Genomic DNA, 20367 nt, shown 5'->3' with positions numbered 1-20367 from the left:
TCAGAGAAACATAAATAACAAAACAAATAAGGGCAAAAATATTTCTCTCACTGGTACACCATATTTAAATTACAAATTGTCATACAATAGTAAACAACATCATTAAAACTCTAAAAAGACTAATACAAATTATTTGGTTCTTAATTCAACAAGTATTTGAATTATATATGTTGCATATATTATTTACTATATATGTTCAAGTCCTGAGAAAGAAAATGTGGGAGAGAGCATGATGACAAAGCTCAGCCCTTATTTATAAAGCAAACATGAAGACTGTGGTGTATGAAGGTACAGCTTACTTTCGGCTAAAGGCACTAGGAAAAGCTAAAAGGACTGTCCTGAGCTGGTCCTTGACCAAGGAGTAAAACTTTGCAGATAAATCAGAAGGGTAGTATAGGTAGAGGATACTGCATTAGCAAAGGTGATTAAGAAACAAATATTTACTCTTTCCCAACACCTATAATTCCCCTTAGGGTCAAAGGTGGAAGGGTTAGGAGATAAGGCTCGCAAAGTGTCCCAAGGCCAGTTAGTTCCTTTTTACAAATTTACCTCTAGAATAGCTATTTGTGGTTGAGGAGGGAAATAAAAAGCTTACTTTCATCCTAAATATTCATTCACTCACTCAAGAAATATGTACTGACAACGCATGGCAGGCACTATACCAAGTGACTGGGATACAATGGTCAGCAATAATAGAAAATAGTCTCTACCCTCACAAAGCTCACAGCCTAATGAGGGGAAGAGACTCCGAAAAATAAAAACAAACTTTTCGGAATTTTTTAAGAACTCAAAATCTCTACTGATTCCAGGCATTTTTTTGACCTAAATTTTTTTAATTCATATTCTTCCATCATCCCCTCTAGCTCAGTGAAAATTTAATGGTTCTGTAACTTTTCAAAAGTCATTGAAAGGACAGAGAAAAAAATGGACCAGAAAGAAACCTGTCGCTCTCCACTAAAACCCATCACCTTGCCTCTGATGGCCCCTGCCCCAATACTTTGACATCTTATTTATTCAACTGCCTTATTAGAGATTTTGCAATTACAGTCTTCAATTAAGTCATACTTCTAACAACCAGCCATACTTCTCCTTGTGCATAGACTTATATCTAGACAAGCTACATATACTACAATGCCTCTACTCTATTAGGAGGGTCCTACAGAAGACATATTGAAATCTATTCTGAGTAAACCAATGCAGAGGGCTAATCATTATCAATTTCTTTTCACAGCATTATCAGACTTTTAAGGTACTATCCAAAAGGGTTATTCCTCTTTATAAGTAAAACGAGAGAATGACAATTTATACATTAAGAAACTACTGCCCAGTGCAGGCCACGGTGGCTCAGCAGGCAGAGTTTTCACCTGCCATGCCAGAGACCTGGGTTTGATTCCCAGTGCCTGCCTATGCAAGCAAAAAAAAAGAAAAGAAAAGAAATTGCTGCCCAGACAAAGATGGTGGAATGAGATGCTTCAGGGCTCCATACCCCCACAGAGGGGTTGGACAACCAGCAAAAATTGGCATACATATCTTTCTCAAAGCTCCAGAAAATACTTAAAGGACTACAGTTACAAGGTGACCACTAAATTTAAAAAAAAGGCCATCTAAAAGCGTTAGGATCTCATGGCAACCTAAATGACCCCTGCGCTAACCCCTCACCGGTTCAGCACAGAACAGCCCTAGTATGTTCCTAGTATGGATCCCTGGTCCTCATTCTGGAACAACCAAAGTAACCTTCCTGTACATACTGAAGAATATACTTCCAGTCCAATCTCTCTGGTGGTAACCTGAAGGACTTGCTGACTCAAAACTTGCTCTGCATATAAAAGGCAGTTCACCTAGCTCTCCTACAGAACTCTGTGGGAGAGCAGTCAAGTTGTGGCTGCCTCAAGCAAGGGATTGCTCACGTTAGGACAAACAATACAGGGCCTGAGACCATGAGGAAACTGTTTCCTAGGTAAGAGGGAACATTCTTTTCCATGTAAATGGAGGAATTTCCAAAGCCACACACATGTGCTCAAGACAAGAGGCATGCATAGAGAGGATCAGAGGGGCCCTGTACATTTCACCCTAGAGATATCCTCATACTGCCTGTTGTATGGACAAGCCCTGAAGGAGAGTACTTGTACAGATCAATCTACAAAGACTGGAAAAGGTGTTCTTTTATTCCTTCTTCTTTTTTTTTTTTCCAAGCATTCAAGGAACACTCAACCCTAACACTAATGGATACAAGCTTAAGGAACAGACATCTCAGAGACTAAATTTCAGTGATAACATTCAAATACCTAAATGTCTAGGTTTTGAATTAAGGTTTCAGAACATACAAAGAAACAGAAAGCAATGGGCCAACGAAAGGAGAAGATTAAAGCATTAGAAACCATCAAAGAGGAACACTACACCTGGGACATTACAAACCAGAACTTCTGAAAACTGGTCTAAATATGCTCAAAAAGCCAAAGGAAAATACATAGAACTAAAGGAAATCAAGAAAATAATGGATGAACACAAACAGACCATCAATACAGAGATGAAAGTTCTGAAAAGGAAACAAAAAGAGCTGAAGAACATTAATAGAAATTAAAAATTCTCTAGAGGAGTTCAACAGCAGATCAGAGCAGGCAAAAAGAATTAGTGAACCTGAAGGTAAGAAAATTGGAATCATCCACTCTAAGGAGCAGAAAGAGGAATGAAGAAAAGTAAACAGAGCTTGGAACGATCAAGTATACCAATGTATATATACATGTGGGAGTCCCAAAAGGAGAAGAAAAAGAGAAAGGGGCAGAAAGGATACTCAAAGAAATGTCAAAACAGAGGAAAATATATATCCAAGATACTAAACAAATTCCATTAATACAAACTCAAATGGATCTACACTACACCATGTTATAATAAAACAGTTGAATGTCAAAGGGAAAGAGAGAATTCTGAAAGCCAAAAGAGAGAAGGAATATATCATATGCAAGGAAGTGTCATTAAGATTGAGTGCCAATTTCTCACTGGTAACCATGGAGGCAAGAAGGCAGTGGAATGACATATTTAAAGTGCTCAAAGCAAAAAAACTGCCAACCAAGAATTTTGTACCTGGCAAAACTATCTTCCAAAAATGAGGAAAGGATTAACACATTCCCAGATAAATGAATGTTGACAGACTTCAACACCACTAGAACAGTACAAAAGGGAGTTCTGCAAGTTGGAAGAAGACACTAGACAACTGACTGAAGCTACATGAAGAAATCAAGATCAACAGTAAAGATATGACATGAGTAAATATAAATACCAATACTATTGTGTTTTTTATTTGTAACTCCACTTTTTACTTTCTACAGGATCTAAATGGCTAAAGCATAAAATGTAATGATAAATCAGTGGCTTTAGACATATAACATATAAATAAATAATTTTTTACAAGAACTGCGGAGAGGGACAGTAGAGTACAGGAACTTAGTTTATACACGCTACTGAAGTTGTTAAGTTAGTATCAAAGCCAACAAGATATTTATAGACTTAGGATGTTTAAATTTAAGCCCCATGGTAACTACAAAGAAAATAACAGAGAATTTGCAAACTAATAGGGACAGTAAGGAGAGTACAGGTTACCTTCAGTGGGGGACAGAGGAAATGGGAGTTAATACAAAATGAGTGTACGATTTCTGTTTGGGGTGAAGGGAAAGCAAAAGAAATAGATGCTGATGAAGGTACTGGAAAATTGTGAATGTGACTAATCCCACCAAATGGTATGCTTGGGAGGGTTGGGATGGGAAGATTTATATTATATATGTGTTTCAACAATTAAAACGCAAAATGAAATGAAAAGAAACTAAAGAAATAATGACAATTAAATGTAGTACACAATACTAGATGGGAACTAAAAATGGAGGACAAAAGGCTCAAAGGGGTATTATTGGATTTGCAGAGGACATGATCCTATGTTTGGAAAATCCTGAGAAGTCTATGACAAAGCTCTCTGAACTAATAAACAAATTCAATAAACTGGCGGGATGTAAGATTAATATAAAAAAATCATAATGGGAGGACTTTGGGAAAGATGGCACAGTGGACTAGAAGGAGTTCACTCCTGTTCCTTGAAACAAGACAGAGGAGGGGGAAAGAATGACCAGGACGGTGGTCCTGGGGTGTGAGTAAACAAACACAATCTTCAGGTAGCTTTGGGGAGGAGAGTGGTGGATCAGGATGGGGAGAACAGAGTGGGCTGGGTAACCATGATCCCCACTGGAACAGGCAGCAGTGCCTGGGGTGACGTGACAGGAGGGAACTGACCATCCTCCACATCAGCTGCTCCAGCTGCCATATGGGGAGACCTCCCCACGTGGGTCATAGTGGACAGCTCCTGCAGGGACCCAGGTGAACTGAGTCATCTACCATTGGGGCAGGCCTCGGGACAGGGGCAGCAATCACCCAGCTGGGTGTGGGAATAGCCAGCCCTGCAGGCACAGTGTCTAGCAGACCTACTAGCACAGAGGGTCAGCTAATACCCCAGGCACTCATCAGCTCCCCAGTCCCCCAGGCAGAGAGCAGCCACCTGGTCAACAGAGACTGGGAATCTAGCCATCCCGGCAGGAAGCAGCACCTCACCCGACTCCACCTCAAGTACACCATCCTCAAGCCACAGTATCCAGGGTGGGCGGGGCTGAGGGAGGAGGAGCCTCACAGTTACAACTTGCTGGGGAAAAGGGGTAAGTACAGGCAGGCTAACTCCCTATCTGCCTAGGTTTTTACTTTTTATTTATTTTGTAATTGTTTTATAGATATTTTATATTTTTATACTTTTATTGTTTATTTTCTAATCATATTTTTCACATTATTTTTTATTATTTCATTTCTCTTTTTTTTTTTTTTCTTAAATTTTCTCACCTTTTGGTGGGCACCAGTCTGACTTCACTCCCAGTATATCTTGGGGTATCTCCCTTTGATTCAGGGGCCTACTACTATTGAGGTGTGTTTTGTGGTTCTTGTTTTTGTGTTTCATAATTTTATTATATTCTTATGTTATTTTATTATCGTTTTTTTTTTCTTGGGGTGCACAGGCCTGGAGTTGAGCCTGAGTTTCACACATGATGGGCAGTCATTTTGCCACTAAAGTACCCGTGCACGCAGCCTAGCTCCTAATAGACCCTCAATCTGGACTGTATCTCCTATATGAGATCCGGACCTTGACTTGGTGGAGAATAACCGATAAACCAAGCACAAAAGGAAACCTACAGTGAAAACCAAGTAAATACAAAACTTTAGAAGAGTGAAGGAAACCAACTTGCAAAATATCGATATCAAAATCATCAAATGCAGGCCATGGTAGCCCAGGAGGCAGAGTTCTTGCCTGCCATGCCAGAGACCCAGGTTTGATTCCCAGTGTCTGCCCATGCAAAAAAAAAAAATCATCAAATGCCTCAAACACAACAGGAAATCACAAAAGACATGTATATCCAAGCAGAAATGGCTCTGCCAAATGACCAAATCAAAATTCCAGAGGGGACTCAGAATATGGAACAACTACTTAAGGATATTTAGAAAGAAATAAAGAATTCAGAAGGAAGAATTCAGAAGGTTAAATAGAAAAGTGGCAGATCCCACAGTAGAAATGAAAGATACAGTAGACCAAATAAAAAAATACACTAGAGACACACAATAGTAGATCAGAAGAAGCAAAAGGCACAATAAGTCAGCTAGAAGATAGAATAAATGAACTAGAGAGCACAAAAGAACAAATGGCGAGAAAGATGGAAAAAATTCACCTGGATCTTACGGAAAGGATAAACAAGTGGTGTGCAAATACAATAATCATTGGTGTCCCAGAAGGAGAAGAGAAGAGTAAAAGGTTGGGAAAGTTAGTTGAGGATATAATCAGGGAAAACTTCCCAACCCTTATAATAGACATAAATCAAAGAGGCCCAACGAACTCCAAATAGAATAAATCCAAACAGGCCTACCCCAAGACACATACTAATCAAATCATCAGGTGTTGAAGAGAAACAGAAAGTCCTGAAAGCAGCATGAGAAAAGCGATCAACTACATACATGAGAAAGCATATAACATTGACTTCAAACTACTCAAGAAGTACCATGGAAGCAAGAAGGTAGTGGTATGATATATTATCAGCCAAATTATCCTTCAAAATTGAGGAAGAGATTATAATCTTCAAAGACAAAGAAAGATTGAGAGAACTAGTCAACAACAGACCTGCCCTACAGGAAATACTAAAGAGAGTCCTGTCAGCTGAAAAAAAAAAAAAAAAGACAGGAGAGGGAGGTCTGGAGGAGGGTATAGAATTGAAGAATATGAGTAACAGTAATTTAAAGGAAAAAAGAGACAAGGAAAATAATATATAGGTCTGACAAATAAAAACTAAAGGACAAGATGGTAGAGTCAAGAACCACTTTTACAGCAATTATTTTGAATGTTAATGTACTAAATTCACCAGTCCAAAGATATAGACTGGCAGAATGGATTTAAAAAACATAATCCATCTATATGCTGTCACAAGAGACACATCTTAGACTCAAGGACATAATCAGATTGAAAGTGAAAGGATAAAAAAAGATCTATGCAAACTGTAACCAAAAGAAAGCAGGAGTAGCAATACTAATATCAGACAAAATAGATTTTAAATGTAAAGACATCATAAGAGACAAAGAAAGCCACTAAATATTAGTAAAGAGGACACTTGACCAAGAAGAAATAAGTCATAAATGTGTATGCTCCCAATCAAGGAACTCCAAAATACATGAGGCACACATTTGAAAAACTGAAGGAAGCTACAGACATATCAACAGTAACAGCGTGAGACTTCAACACTCCACTCTCCACTATGGATAGAACAACCACACAGAGGACCAACAAGGAAAAAGAGAACCCAAACAACGGATACATGAATTAGATCTAATAGATATATACAGATTACTATACCCCAAAACACCAGGATATACAGTCTTCCTTAGCGCACATGGAACAATCTCCAGGATAGATCATATGCTGGTACACAAACTAAGTCTTTATAAATTCAATAAGGTTGAAATTATCCAAAGCATTTTTTCTGTAACAACAGAATAAAGTTGGAAATTCATAATCACCAAAGAATCAGAGCTTTCACAAACATACAGAGATTATACAACACACCTGTAGAAAATCAGTGGGTCAAGGAAGAAATTGCTAGAAAAATTGGTAAATATATGGAGACAAATGATAACAGAATACAACATATCAAATCTTATGGGATGTGGCAAAGGCAGTGCTGACATGGAAATTTACTGCCCTAAATGCCTATATTCAAAAACAAGATTCTACAAAGGTTCCATGCACTAGGGTAACTTTCCAGAAACCTACGACCTCCAGATGGGTCCTTGGACCAGAGAAGTCCTGAAACCTAGAGGGCTCAGCCTCTCCAGAACATCAGCTCATTCCATCTTCCTACCATATTACTAACAGCCCCTTCCAACATGAAAAAGTTAGTATGTCCATAGCCCAAACACCCCTAAAGAGTGGGATAGAAAGATCAAAACTCATGGTGGAATTATACAGAGACGGTAGGGTTTAATAAATGAGTATGATCACTGAATCATTAAATTAATATTTCCTTTAGTCATCAGTATCTTAGAGCTGCTAGAAGTAAAAACCTAAAAATGTGGAATTATAAACCATACCAAACTCTGAAATCTGTTCTACAACTAATTGTGCTGTGCTTTGAAATTTATTGCTTTTTTGTGTATATGTTATTTTTCGCAAAAAAAAAAAAAAAAAAAAATGTTGACTAGAATAATAAAAAAATATTTACACCTTCTAGCCGCCTATATTCTGGAGCAGCTAGAAGGAAAAATCTGTGATGATCACATGGTAGCCCATGACAAACTCTGGGATCTATCCTGTAAATACCTGTTGAAGAGTGCTTTGAAAACTATTACTTTTTTCTTTCTTTGTTTTGTATATATGTTACATTGTACAATAAAATAAGTTAAAAAAAAAAAAAAAAAGCCAAGACGGAAAAGGTGAATTTTCACAATGCAGGCCTTGATTAATAGGTTGGAAGACAAGACCAATTGAAGAGTTAATGAAATGTTTTTATTGCTCTTGTTATTTCTGTCTTGGGTTCATTGTTTTATTCCTTGATGATTTTTTAAATCTTATGCCTAAAAGTTAATTTTGCTCAATTATGAAGTAGATTTGCATGTTTACATTTATGTGAAATATTTGCCATATAAAGATTTTTTTTCCTTTAAAACAGATCCCTATCTATTTAAATTAAAAATTAAGGTGAGCAATACAAAACAAACATATAGAAAAAAAAAAAAAACAGTACCAAGAAAAGCTTGAGGGTTTAACTGCTCCCCTGGATAACTTCAGAAAGAACAGCAAACTAACCCAAAAGCAAATAAGAGTTATAAAGATTAAAGCAGAAATAAACAAACTGGAGAACAATAAAACAATAGAAAGAATCAACAAAACTGAAACTTGATTCTTTGAAAAAAATCAATAAAATTGAAGGACTCTCACGTAGAAAAATGAAGAAAAAAAGAGAGAGTAGACAAATAAACAAAAAACAAATTTGTGGGGGGAGGTCATTATCACAGATCATGAAGAAATTTTAAAAATCATAAGAGAATATTATGAACAACTAACTATGTGCCAACAAACTAGACAACTTAAACGAAATGGACAAAGTCCTAGAAACACATGAATTACCTATGCTGACTCAAGAAGCAATAGAAGACTCAATAAATCAATTATAAGCAAAGAGATGCAATCAGTCATTAAAAATCTTCCCACAAAGAAAATCCTAGGACAAGACTGCGTCACAGGAGAATTTCAACAAACACTTCAGAAAGAACTGATATCAATCCTGCTCAAACTCTCACAAAAATCCGAGAAAAAAGGAACACTACCTAACTCATTTTATGAAGCTAACATCACTCTAATACCAAAATCAGATAAAAATGATACAAGAAAAGAAAACTACAGACCAATCTCATTAATGAACACAGATGTGAAAATTCTTAAAAGAATACTAGCAAATCAAATCCAACGCCTTATTAAAAAAATTACACATCATGACCAAGTGGGATTCATACCAGGAATACAAGGGTGGTTCAACATAAAAAAATCAATCAATGTAATACAGCACATTAACAAATCGAAAGAGAAAAATCACATGATCATATTGATTGATGCTGAAAAGGCACTCAACAAAATCCAGCATTCTTTCCTGATAAAAATACTCCAAAGGTTAGGAATCAAAGGAAGTTTTCTCAATATCATAAAGGGTATATATGAAAAACCCATAGCCAGCATCATACTTACTGGTGAAAAATGAAAAGCATTCCCCTAAGGATTAGGAACAAGACAGGGATACCCATTGTCACTATTATTATTAAATATTGTATTAGAAGTCCTAGCTAGAGAAATTAGAGGAGAAAGAAATAAAAGGCCCCAAATAGGAAAGGAAGAAGTTAAACTTTCATTATTTGCAGACGATATGATCCTATACATAGAAAACCCTGAGAAATCTACAACAAAGCTACCTGAGCTAATAAATTCAGCAAAGCAGCAGGATACAAGATAAATGTACAAAATAAGCAATGTTTCTATATACAAGTAATGACCTATTTGAAGTGACAACTATGGAAAAACTTCCATTCAAAACAGCACCCAAAAGAATCATGGATCTAGGAATAAGCCTAACAGAGAGGTCAAGAACTTATACATAGAATACTATAAATATTTGCTGAAAGAAATTAAAAATGACCTAAATAAATGGAAAGATACTTCATACTCATGGATAGGAACATTGAATGTTGTCAAGATGTCAATTCTACCCAAACTGATCTACAGACTCAATGCAATACCAATCAAGATCCCAACAAACTACTCTGAAGACTTGGAAAAGCTAATTTCAAATTTATATGGAAGGGAAAGAGACCTTGAATAGCTAAAGATGTCCTAACAAAGAACGAACTGGTAGGACTATCACTTCCTGCTTTAAAGTTTACAATAAAGCCACAGTGGTCAAAACAGCATGGTACTGGCGCAAAGATAGAAGTATTAACCAGTGGAATTGAGTCGAGAGTACAGAGATTGATCACCAAATTTATGGACATTTGATCTTTGATAAGGTCCCAAATACACTGAACTGGGACTGAACAGTCTTTCTAATAAATGAGCATGAGAGAACTGGATTTCAACAGCCAAAACAATGAAGGAGGACCCCTACCTTACACCCTATACAAAAATTCATTCAAAATGGATTAAAGACCTAAATGTAATGGCTAGTACCATAAAACTTCTAGAAGAAAATACAGGAAAACATCTTTAAGATCCAGCAATAGTATATGGACTAGCAATAATAAACAAACTCAGAATTGAAATCAGGAGCATGGGTTATCAGACTGGGGCCTACTGTAAAGGTTCCTAGATCGTAAGCTTTTATAGTAGTGACACCTATTCTGGAGTTGTAACTAGCATTTCTAAATTCTGAGATGCTATTTGTGCATAACCTGGTCATTCCCTGGAACTTCACATATTTGTGTGACATCTGAGACTCAGAGTTAGAGACCTGAAGCTATGACAATCAGCACTACCCATACAGCAACCATTTAAAAAGTTGAAAAGGCAATCAGACTTCAATTAGAGATATGAATGAAGCTCATCTGGATACAACTAAGGTAAATCAGAATACAGAGTAAAGGACGATATGGTCTATCTTTTAAAACTTCCAACTTCTGTGTGAGACCAAAGAAAGAGATATTTATTTGATGCAAAATTTATATTTGTGATAGCATGTTATCTAATCTAACTTATATGGTGAGTTTATTTGAACACCATAATTACATGGAATCTTGAGCAAGGAGTGAGATGTTACTGGTTTGTACAGGTCAGTGTGATGCCAAGAAACAAACCAGACACAATGGGCAGGGAATAAGAAACTATCTGCAAAGTCTACTTGGAGGACTGGGGAGAAAGTAAAAAAAATATTAAACTTCCCCATCTGGGGAATCCCATATATTCTTGCAAGCAGAGGGGATAACCAATTCAATAGGCTGAGCCCTCAATCTTCAGGCTCACCTCTATGAAACTTATTACTGCAAAGAATGAGCTAAACCTACTTATAATTATGCCTAAGAGTCACCCCCAGAGAACCTCTTTCGTTGCTCAGATGTGGACCTATCAACTCGGCAGGTGAACTCACTGTCCTCCCCACTATGTGGGACATGAATCCCAGGGGTGTAAATCTCCCTTGCAACATGGGACAGGACTCCGGGGATGATCTGGAATCCAGCACTATGCGACTGAAAAAGTCTTCCTGAACAAAAGGGGGAAGAGAGAAATCAAACAAAATAAAGTGTCAGGGGCTAGGAGATTTCAATTAGATTTCAAATAGAGTCGAGAGGTTATCCTGGAGGTTATTCTTACACATTATATAGATATCCCTTTTTAGTTTATGGTGTATCAGAGTGGCTGATATCAGAGTACCTGAAACTGCTGAACTGTATTCCAGTAGCCTTGATTCTTGAAGATAATTGTATAACTCTATATCTTTTACAATGTGACTGTGTCATTGTGAAAACCTTGTGGCTGACACTTCCTCTATCCTTTACTGACAGATGAGTAAAAAAAATAAGGACAAACAATTAAACAAATATTAGGGAGAACAAAGGGTACAAAAAAAATTGGGTAGATTGCAATACTAGTGGTCAATAAGATGGGATGCATGGGTTTTTCTTATTTCTTTTTCTGGAGTGATGCAAATGTTCTACAAATGATTATGGTGATGAATACACAACCATGTGATGATAGCCACTGGATGTATACTTTGGATGGACTATATGATATGTGAATCTGTCTCAATAAAATATTTAAAAATAATAATAAAAATTAATAAAATATTTTAAAAGATTTTTTTAAAATGACAGCAGACTTCTCATGAGAAACTATGCAGACAAAAACAAATGGATCACCAGTAAGTGCTCAAAGAATCAACTGTTAACATAAAATTCTATATCCAACAAATACCTCCACAGACATCCATCCCACCTGCCCAGCAAAGCTCCAATTCTTGAGAACACACAAAGATTTCTTTTCTCTGCTTCTATGCTCAGGCTGATAAGGACCATTAGAGAACATCCCATAGTTAATTAGATGAATATGGGCCATGACAAATTCATCATATTCCATCACACCAATGCCCAGAAAAGCTCAAAAATCCTTTTATTCATTCCTTGGCCACCCCTTCCATTTTTAACTTCAACTTTTGCATGCCTTCTTATCGCAACTTAGGACACCCAGTAACTGTCCAAACTCAGATGACTACATTATTTCATACTTCACATGCTGTCCAATTATTTCTACATTTGGACATGGTTATTTTTCTTCTTTAGTCAATTTTGGCCACTTGGGATTTTATACGTTTGAAGGTTGGCAAAGTGAAAAAGGGGCTGAAATTTAATTACTTTGCATGTGTTGGTGCTCTGTTGATGGGTGAGCAATGTTAGGATAATTAATAAAATAAATATACAAATAATTCATAAATATATACATATTTACTCCATAAATTTTATTTTTCTAGTTATCACTTTTATTTCAACAAAAATACTAATTACGTTCAATGATAGTTAGTTATAGTAATATTAGTTAAAATTCCTGAAATCGACAATTTGAAAGTGTTAGTAACATAGCTCCCTTCTATGAAAAATGTGATATTTGTAATAACTTTTTACTTGATATCTTGAGAACACAGTTTTGATAATCAAATGGCATTTAAGATACTGTTTAATAGAGTTCAAGTAACTCTGATATCTGTATTCACAGATTTTTTTTTCCTTCTTTGCTTTCATTTTAAATTGGTTTATGAAACATATTGTAAAAACAGGCTTTACAATGGTTATTTAAATTTTTTTTTTATAATATGCCTATGAATAAGCTAACTAGGACATCCACTTTAGGTGGTTAAGATTTCCATATGTTAACGGTAAAAATATTTGCATTTTCATATTTTCCTGAAATAAGGAAAATATTTAGTAACATAGGTCATTATTGTAACAATGTAGATATTCGTAAGAACTTTCTACTTGATATTTTGAGAACATTCACAGCTTTGACAGCTGATCAAACGGTCATCTAAGTTAGTATTTTATATTTAGAATTTAAGAACTTTGCTATCTGAATATGTAGATTTTTTTCTTGTTGCCTTAATTTTAAATTGGTTTATGAAACTTACTGCACAAACACAGGCTTTACAATGATTATCTGGATACTTTATTTAAATATGCCAGTTAAGCTAACTAACATACCCATTTTTGGTGGTTCTAAGTGTATTGTTTTTCTTATATTAAAAACCTTAAAAATTAAAAAATAAAACTTGAAAAAATTCAATTATTGCTATAATCTAGGCTTTTATATAATTATGTTTATATAATTTGTATTTCTATTGATAACAGTGATCTAAATGATTAAAAATTAAAATATAATTGTATTCAAATATATAATTCATTAAAATGTAAATTCAAGTAAATGGAATTTGAGAAATTACAACTATTTCTCATGTTGTTGCTTTGTTTTTCTTTAATTACCTTTTTTTTTTGCATAGACAGGCACTGGAAATCAAACCCAGGTCTCTGGCATGGCAGGCAAGAATTCTGCCACTGAGCCACCATCGCACTGCCCTCTCATGTTTTCAAAAAAGCTTTTTCTTCTAAAATATTAAACTTACTTATTAAAAGAAATGCAAACTGTAAATAACAAATATTGACTGAAATTAAATAAAGCTGAAATTTTAAAATTTCTTAAAATTTTTATTAAATTTTATTAAATGTTACAAAAATTTTAAAATAAAAATTAATGTTAATGGGCATTAAAACTCATTTATTACTTGCAAAATCTGATTAGAGAAAATATTTCATTTTTTAATTTTTATTATTTCCTATGAATTATCAGAAGAGTTGGTATATTTTTCATATATTTTCCTAAGTATCTTAACTGTGAGGTTTAACATAGGAAGGCATATTATATATGTACATATATTTCAAGAATTATTATAAGGCAAACATCCATGTAACTACTACCCAGGTCAAGTATAGAATTCTACCAATTATCCCAGAAATCCAACACACATCTCTCCCCAACATAACTTCCCCTATAAAGTAACCAGTATCCGTCTCTCCAATCATAACTTCCCCCAAGAAGTAACTAATATCCTTTTATGGTAATCTCTTTCTTGCTTTTCTCTATATTTGTACTACCTATGTATGTTTATTCGAATGATTTTGGTTATTTTTACATGTTTTGCAAAGTAACTGCACATAATTTTCTGCCTTCTATCTTCTGATTCTTTTTGTCTTGTGCCCTTCACTAATTAATATGTCTGTGAGATTTACCCCTGTTGGTGCATATAGCAACAGTCCATTCATTTACACTGCTCTATGGTATTCACAAATACACCACAACTTATTCACCCAATCTACTCTTGATGGACAATCAGTTTTCCAGATTGAGATGATGACTAATGATGCTGTTAAAACATTCTTGTTCAAGTATTCTAGTGCAAAGGTACAAGAGTCTCTTTAGGATATACACATTTATATACTCAGAAGTGGAATTACTGGCACAATGTCAATTATTTCCCCACGGAATTATATCAATTTACATTCTTCCAGAAATTGCATGAGTGTTCCCCTTGTTCCATATCCTCACTACCACTTTGTATTGTTTCACCATTCTGATAAATGTAGAACAGGTATATCATTGATTTCAATTGCATTTCCCTGAGTTTTAATGAGGATGTACCATCTTTTTGTATTTTTCTAAGTCCTTTATACTACATCTTTCATGAAGTGTGTGTTCAAGTCATTTCCTCATTTTTCTATTGGACTGTCTGCTTTTACCTCATTAATTATTGTTGGAGATCATTACATATTCTGGATGCTAGTTCTTTGATGGTTATAAGTAAATATCTTCTACTTTGTGGCATGTCCTTCACTTTCTGGGTGGTATCATTAGATGAAGAGAAGCTCTTAAATTAATTTAGACTAATGGAAATGGCCTCTAACTTGAACTTGGCCAGCTTGCCTGCCTTTCTTGCATCCTTCCTTCTGCTCTTTCTTATAGCTTGCTTCATTGACAAAAATTAATAAAACTAGTGTGCCAAAGGGTGGGCCTATGTGGTGGTAGAATCAGACTAGTACCTTAGTTTGCATTCTCCCTAAAATATGACCCTGGGGCAAGGATGTGGATGTGAGGCGTGTTTTGCAAAGTGATCCCATGGAGAATGGGAGGGAGCAAGGAAGAGAGACGGGGAGGGTGGAAAGCCAACAAAGGGGGTACTAGTGACTGGATTATTGCTAGGGCTCCCTCCTACTAGGCAACCTCTGAGAAGCTGTGTCAAACACACCTCAGGGGAGGGGAAAGCTGAGATCTGTCCATGCTGGTAGCAGAACAGCCCTCCAAAGGTGTCTTCTTCCTAATCTTTGGTACCTGTGCCTATGTTGCCCTTTCATGGCAAAGGGGCTTTGGTGATAAAGTTAAGGACCTTGAGGTGGGAAGACTACCACAAGGAAGGCAAGAAGATTAGAGTTAGGGGGAAAATACGATGATGGAGACATAGGTCAGAGAGAGAAAGATTGCAAAATGCTATGCCTATGCTGCAGGCTTTGAAGATAGAGAAAAGGGGCCATGAGCCAAGGAATGTAGGTGGCCTCTAAAGCTTGAAAAGGCAAGGAAATGGACTGCCCCTTAGTGCCTCTGGAAGGAACCAGCCATGACAACCCCATGAGTTTAGCCCAGTGAGACTGATTTCAGATGTCTGATCTTCAGAACTGTAAGAAAATAAATTTGTTCTGTTTAAAGACAAAAAAAAAAAAAAGATTCCAAAAATGCATGAGTCTGTTTCTAAATTTTTTATTCTGTTCTACAGGATAATCTGTTTAGCTCTGTGTCAATATTTCATTGCCTAATTTTTATAGCTTTATAGTAAGTATTTGAGATCCAATCAAGTTAGTCCCTAAACTTCGTTGTTCTTCAAGATTGTATTAGTTATCCTGGGTCCTCTGTACCTCCATATAAATTTTAGAAATAGCTTGTCCAATTTCACAAAAATAACAAAAAGTAGGCTAAAAAACACTCTTTTAAATTGATCATGAATTTTGAGTTCACTTGGGCTAACTTTAAATCTCATTTTGAGGATGCACATGTAGTTCAGAGGTAGAATGCTCACCTTCCATGAAGGAGGCCCAGGTTCAATTCCCAGACTATGCACTAAAAAAAAAAAAAAAAAATCAATTTGGCTGAACATCTTTGCAATAGTCCATCTTCTTGTCCCTGAACATGGTTATCTTTCTCTGTTTATTAAAGTTTTTAAAATATTTCTAAATAAAGATTTTAAAATATTCTTTGTAGGAAACTTGCACATCTTCCATTTCTAGGTATTTTATTTTTTATAACATTTTTTAAATTTAATATTCTAAGCATTTGTTGCTGGCATACAGAAATGCCTTGATTTTTATATCCAGCAACTCTGCAAAACATTTTTAATTCTAATATTTTATCTGTAGATTAATAAACACACATCAATATAAAAAAACACATATACACACACTTGACATTTTTTATTTTCCTGCTGAATCATTGCATCTTTTCAAAAATCTTTTTCTTGCATTCCCATTCAGCTGGGAACTGAAAACACTGCTAAAGAAAAGTAATAGTAGAAAAAAAAAGAAAAATAGTAGTGAGCAACCTTTCCTCATTATTAATCTCAAAGGAAGGGCTTGAGACATTTAACCATATCAATATTTAACTATAAAATAAGTGGATATTCTCTATCAAGTTAAGGTCCCTCCTTTCTATTCCTAGCATGCTAAAAATTTTATCATGAATAGCTGCTGAATTTTATCAAATGCTTTTTCTTCACCTATTGAGATAAAAATATGATTTTTCTTTTTTGATCTACTCAGTATGGTTCATGGGTTTTCTAATGTTAAAACAACCTCACACAACAAAAAAAAACCTCACATTCTGAGACAAGTCTAACTTTGCTGCAATGCATTACTCTTTTATTTTTTGAATGCTGCATGGTGGGGGTCATATTTCATTCTTTTCCCATGTGACTTCCCATTAATGCAGCACCATTGCTGAAAATTTAGGGGGGGGAGGCGGGGAATGCATGAGCCAGGAATCCTAACCCAGGTCTCCTGCATGGTGGACGAGAATTCTACCAGTGAAATACCCTTGCACCCCTGTATTACTTTTTTTTTTCCACATGGGCAGGCACCGGGAATCGAACCCGGGTCCTCTGGCATGGCAGGCAAGCATTCTTGCCTGCTGAGCCATCATGGCCTGCCCTGTATTACTCTTTTGTAAAAAGACTTCCTAATAGGTTGCTCAGGATTTTTTTCATCTAAATTCATGAGAAAGATTGGCTTGTAATTTTCCTCTTAAGACTACCTAGGTTTTGATCCCAAAATTAGATTAGCCCATAAAATAAACTGGCAGAGTGGAAGAATTTGTGAAAGATGGAAATTATTTCTTGGTATTACATTCAAACTTTAATTATATTTTTATACTTACCCCCATAAAATAGATTTTCCATTTTATCTGGTCTATAATCATCTTTTTAAACTGGAGCATACAGACTATTTAAATTTAACAAAATTACTGATATTTGGGGATATACAGCAAATATCCAATTTAGTGCTTTCTAATTATCCTTCCTATTCTGGTTTTTTCTCTCTTTCTTGCTTTCTTTTGAGTAACTTTTAAATCACTTAATTTTTTCCCTCTAGCTTGACAGTAATATACTGTTTCTATTCTTTTCATTGTCATCCTAGAAATTACACAACCACGCTTTATTAATTCAAATATAAAGATTAATCAATGTCTTCACAATTCCAAGTCTACCCCCAACACAGATTCTTGTTACTGTGTATTTTGATTTAAGTTTATAACTCCACAAGATATTGTTATTATTGCTTTATACTGCTGATGTTTATTTAGATTTTATCACTAGTTATCATTTTCTATATTCTTCATTCCTTTTTGCATCTCAGATCTTCCACATGAGATCATGTTTAATTCTTTTATTAAAAAATAAAGAGTATATTCTTTAAATTTTCCTTTAGGAAGTTTAGTAGAGGAAAACTTTAAATTTTTGTCTAAAAATGTCTTTATGTCACTCTCATTAGTGAAATTTTTGCTGGGTAAAGAATTTAATATCTTTCAGCACACTGAAGATACTCTGTCACCATCTGGAAGATATTCCATTGCTGCAGCTGAAATATCAAACTGTCACTCCTTTGAAGGAAATGTGTCACATTTTCTCTGGCCAGAAGTTTCACATCCATATATACAATAATGAGGAAATTAAACAGTTTAAATTGAACTTATTTGGGTCACCTTTTATATTCTTCCAGTTTATGATGTTTTCCCTGACTATATCTACTCTATTTTCTGTTATAGTATACTATTTGTTATTTGGTTCTACCTTCTACAAATATTTAAAAGTAAATCCTATTTTTATCTCTACTAAATTTTACCTCTGGGCATCTCCTAGCTCTGCCAAAACATTCTTCATTCCATACTTAAAAATTTTAAGACCAATGGTTTTTATCACATTATCTCAGCTCTTTCTAGACTTGCTTCCTAGGAGTCTGAATTTTAATTCATTGTTCAAAACTCTACGGCAAAAGTATCTAAAGTGGGCGGGCCACGGTGGCTCAGCAGGTAAGAGTGCTTGCCTGCCATGCCCAAGGACCCGGGTTCGATTTCTGACACCTGCCCATGTTAAAAAAAAAAAAAAAAAAAAAAAGTATCTAAAGTGTTATATTTTGTGGGGCTATTGTAATCTGAGAATTTTTACTAGTGCACTCACTCACTAATTTAAGTAAAATATTTGGGTGTTACAAATAACTCAGTAGTCACTGTACCAACAATTTCCAGTTTTCACTTCAGTGAAACTAATTTCTGAATCAAACTAATTTCTGCTATTCAATCAACCCATTTTTTTCCTACTTATTCACAGTAAGACTTTTCTTTACCTTTGTGGGATAAACCTCAGGTACACAAAAATGAATTAATCAAAATCCCTGATCATGACACACTTTCATGCTTAATCCATATATGACCTATTTCTCATTTTAGTTAGATAATATTAATAACCTATTATTTCCCATGATCCTAACACCCAAGTAAAACCTATGTCCTTGACAATTATCTACATTTAACATAAGGCCCCCTCCTCTTTCCTATACCATGAGACTGCCCCATAATCTGAACCCTGGTTCATCATTCCCTTATTTTAATTTTCATGTAATGTTATTGTTTCCAATACAGTCTTTAAAAACACATTTCTAAATTTAAAAGTCAATTAATCTAGGGATGAATCCAGCCCTGGGACCACGGGATCAACAACTCCATCCTACCAAAAGGGAGAAAAGAAGTGTAACTAATAAAGTGTCAGTGGCAGAGAGAGTTCAAATAGAGTTGAGAGGCTACTCTGGAGGTTGCTCTTACTCACGCTTCAGTTAGACATTGCTACCTATCATAACCTGCCAAACCCCAACCAGGACAATTCCAGCCAATCCTAAAGAACACCTAGGGCAATATATAAGATTCCACAAAGGTTCCATACACTAGTGTAACTTTCCAGAAACCTACAACTTCCAGGTGGGTCCTTGGACCAGATAAGTCCAAAAACCTAGAGGGCCCAGCCTCTTCAGAACATCAGCCTGTTCCATCTCCCTACCCCATATTATTGACAGACCCTTTCAACATGAAAAGTTAGAATGGCCATAGCCCAAATACCCCTAAAGAGAGGGCTAGAAAGATCAAAGCTGATGGTAGAGTAATATAAAGAAGATAGGGCTTAACAAATGAGTATGATTGCTGAATCATTCAATTGATATCTTTTAGTCACCAGTATCTTAGAGCAGCTAGAAGTATAAACCTAAAATTGTGGAATTGTAACCCACATCAAACTCTGAAATATGTTCTACAACTAATTGTTGTTGCTGTGCTTTGAAATGTATTGCTTTTCCGTATAGATGTTATTTTTCACAAAAAAAAAAAGAAAGGAAAAAAGTCTACTGTGGTGATAAAAAAAAATTTATACAAAAAAAATATTTATACCTTCTAGCCTCCTATATTCTGGAGCAGCTACAAGGAAAAATCTGAGAGGATCATATGGTAGCCCATGACAAACTCTGGGATCTGTCCTATAATTAATTGTCTAAGAATGCTTTGAAAATTACTGCTTTTTTCTTTCCTTGCTTTGTATATATGTTATATTATACAATAAAAAAAGAAACTAAGATAAGCATTCAAAAAAAGTCATTTACACAGAAACTGTCCTCAATTTGATTTGTAACTGCCAATAGATG

At 35.4% G+C, this 20367-nt stretch overlaps 1 protein-coding gene across 5 annotated transcripts in view; it reads right to left on the bottom strand.

Annotated features, from left to right (window-relative positions):
• DIS3L2 (DIS3 like 3'-5' exoribonuclease 2) overlaps positions 1 to 20367 on the bottom strand; it is a 526830-nt gene that overhangs the window by 434989 nt on the left and 71474 nt on the right. The window contains exon 3 of one of the 5 annotated variants that reach the window (XM_077155430.1): positions 16212 to 16252. The exons of the other annotated variants lie outside the window; for them this stretch is intronic. Within the exon in view, the coding sequence (XP_077011545.1) occupies positions 16212 to 16252 (41 nt within the window). The remainder of the gene's footprint in view (positions 1 to 16211; positions 16253 to 20367) is intronic. 5 annotated transcript variants of the gene reach the window in all.

This window comes from Tamandua tetradactyla, chromosome 3 (assembly GCF_023851605.1).
Source record: "Tamandua tetradactyla isolate mTamTet1 chromosome 3, mTamTet1.pri, whole genome shotgun sequence".
Taxonomy (NCBI): domain Eukaryota; kingdom Metazoa; phylum Chordata; class Mammalia; order Pilosa; family Myrmecophagidae; genus Tamandua; species Tamandua tetradactyla.
The sequence above is the reverse complement of the archived record's forward strand: the minus strand, read 5'-3'. Positions and strand labels throughout refer to the sequence as shown.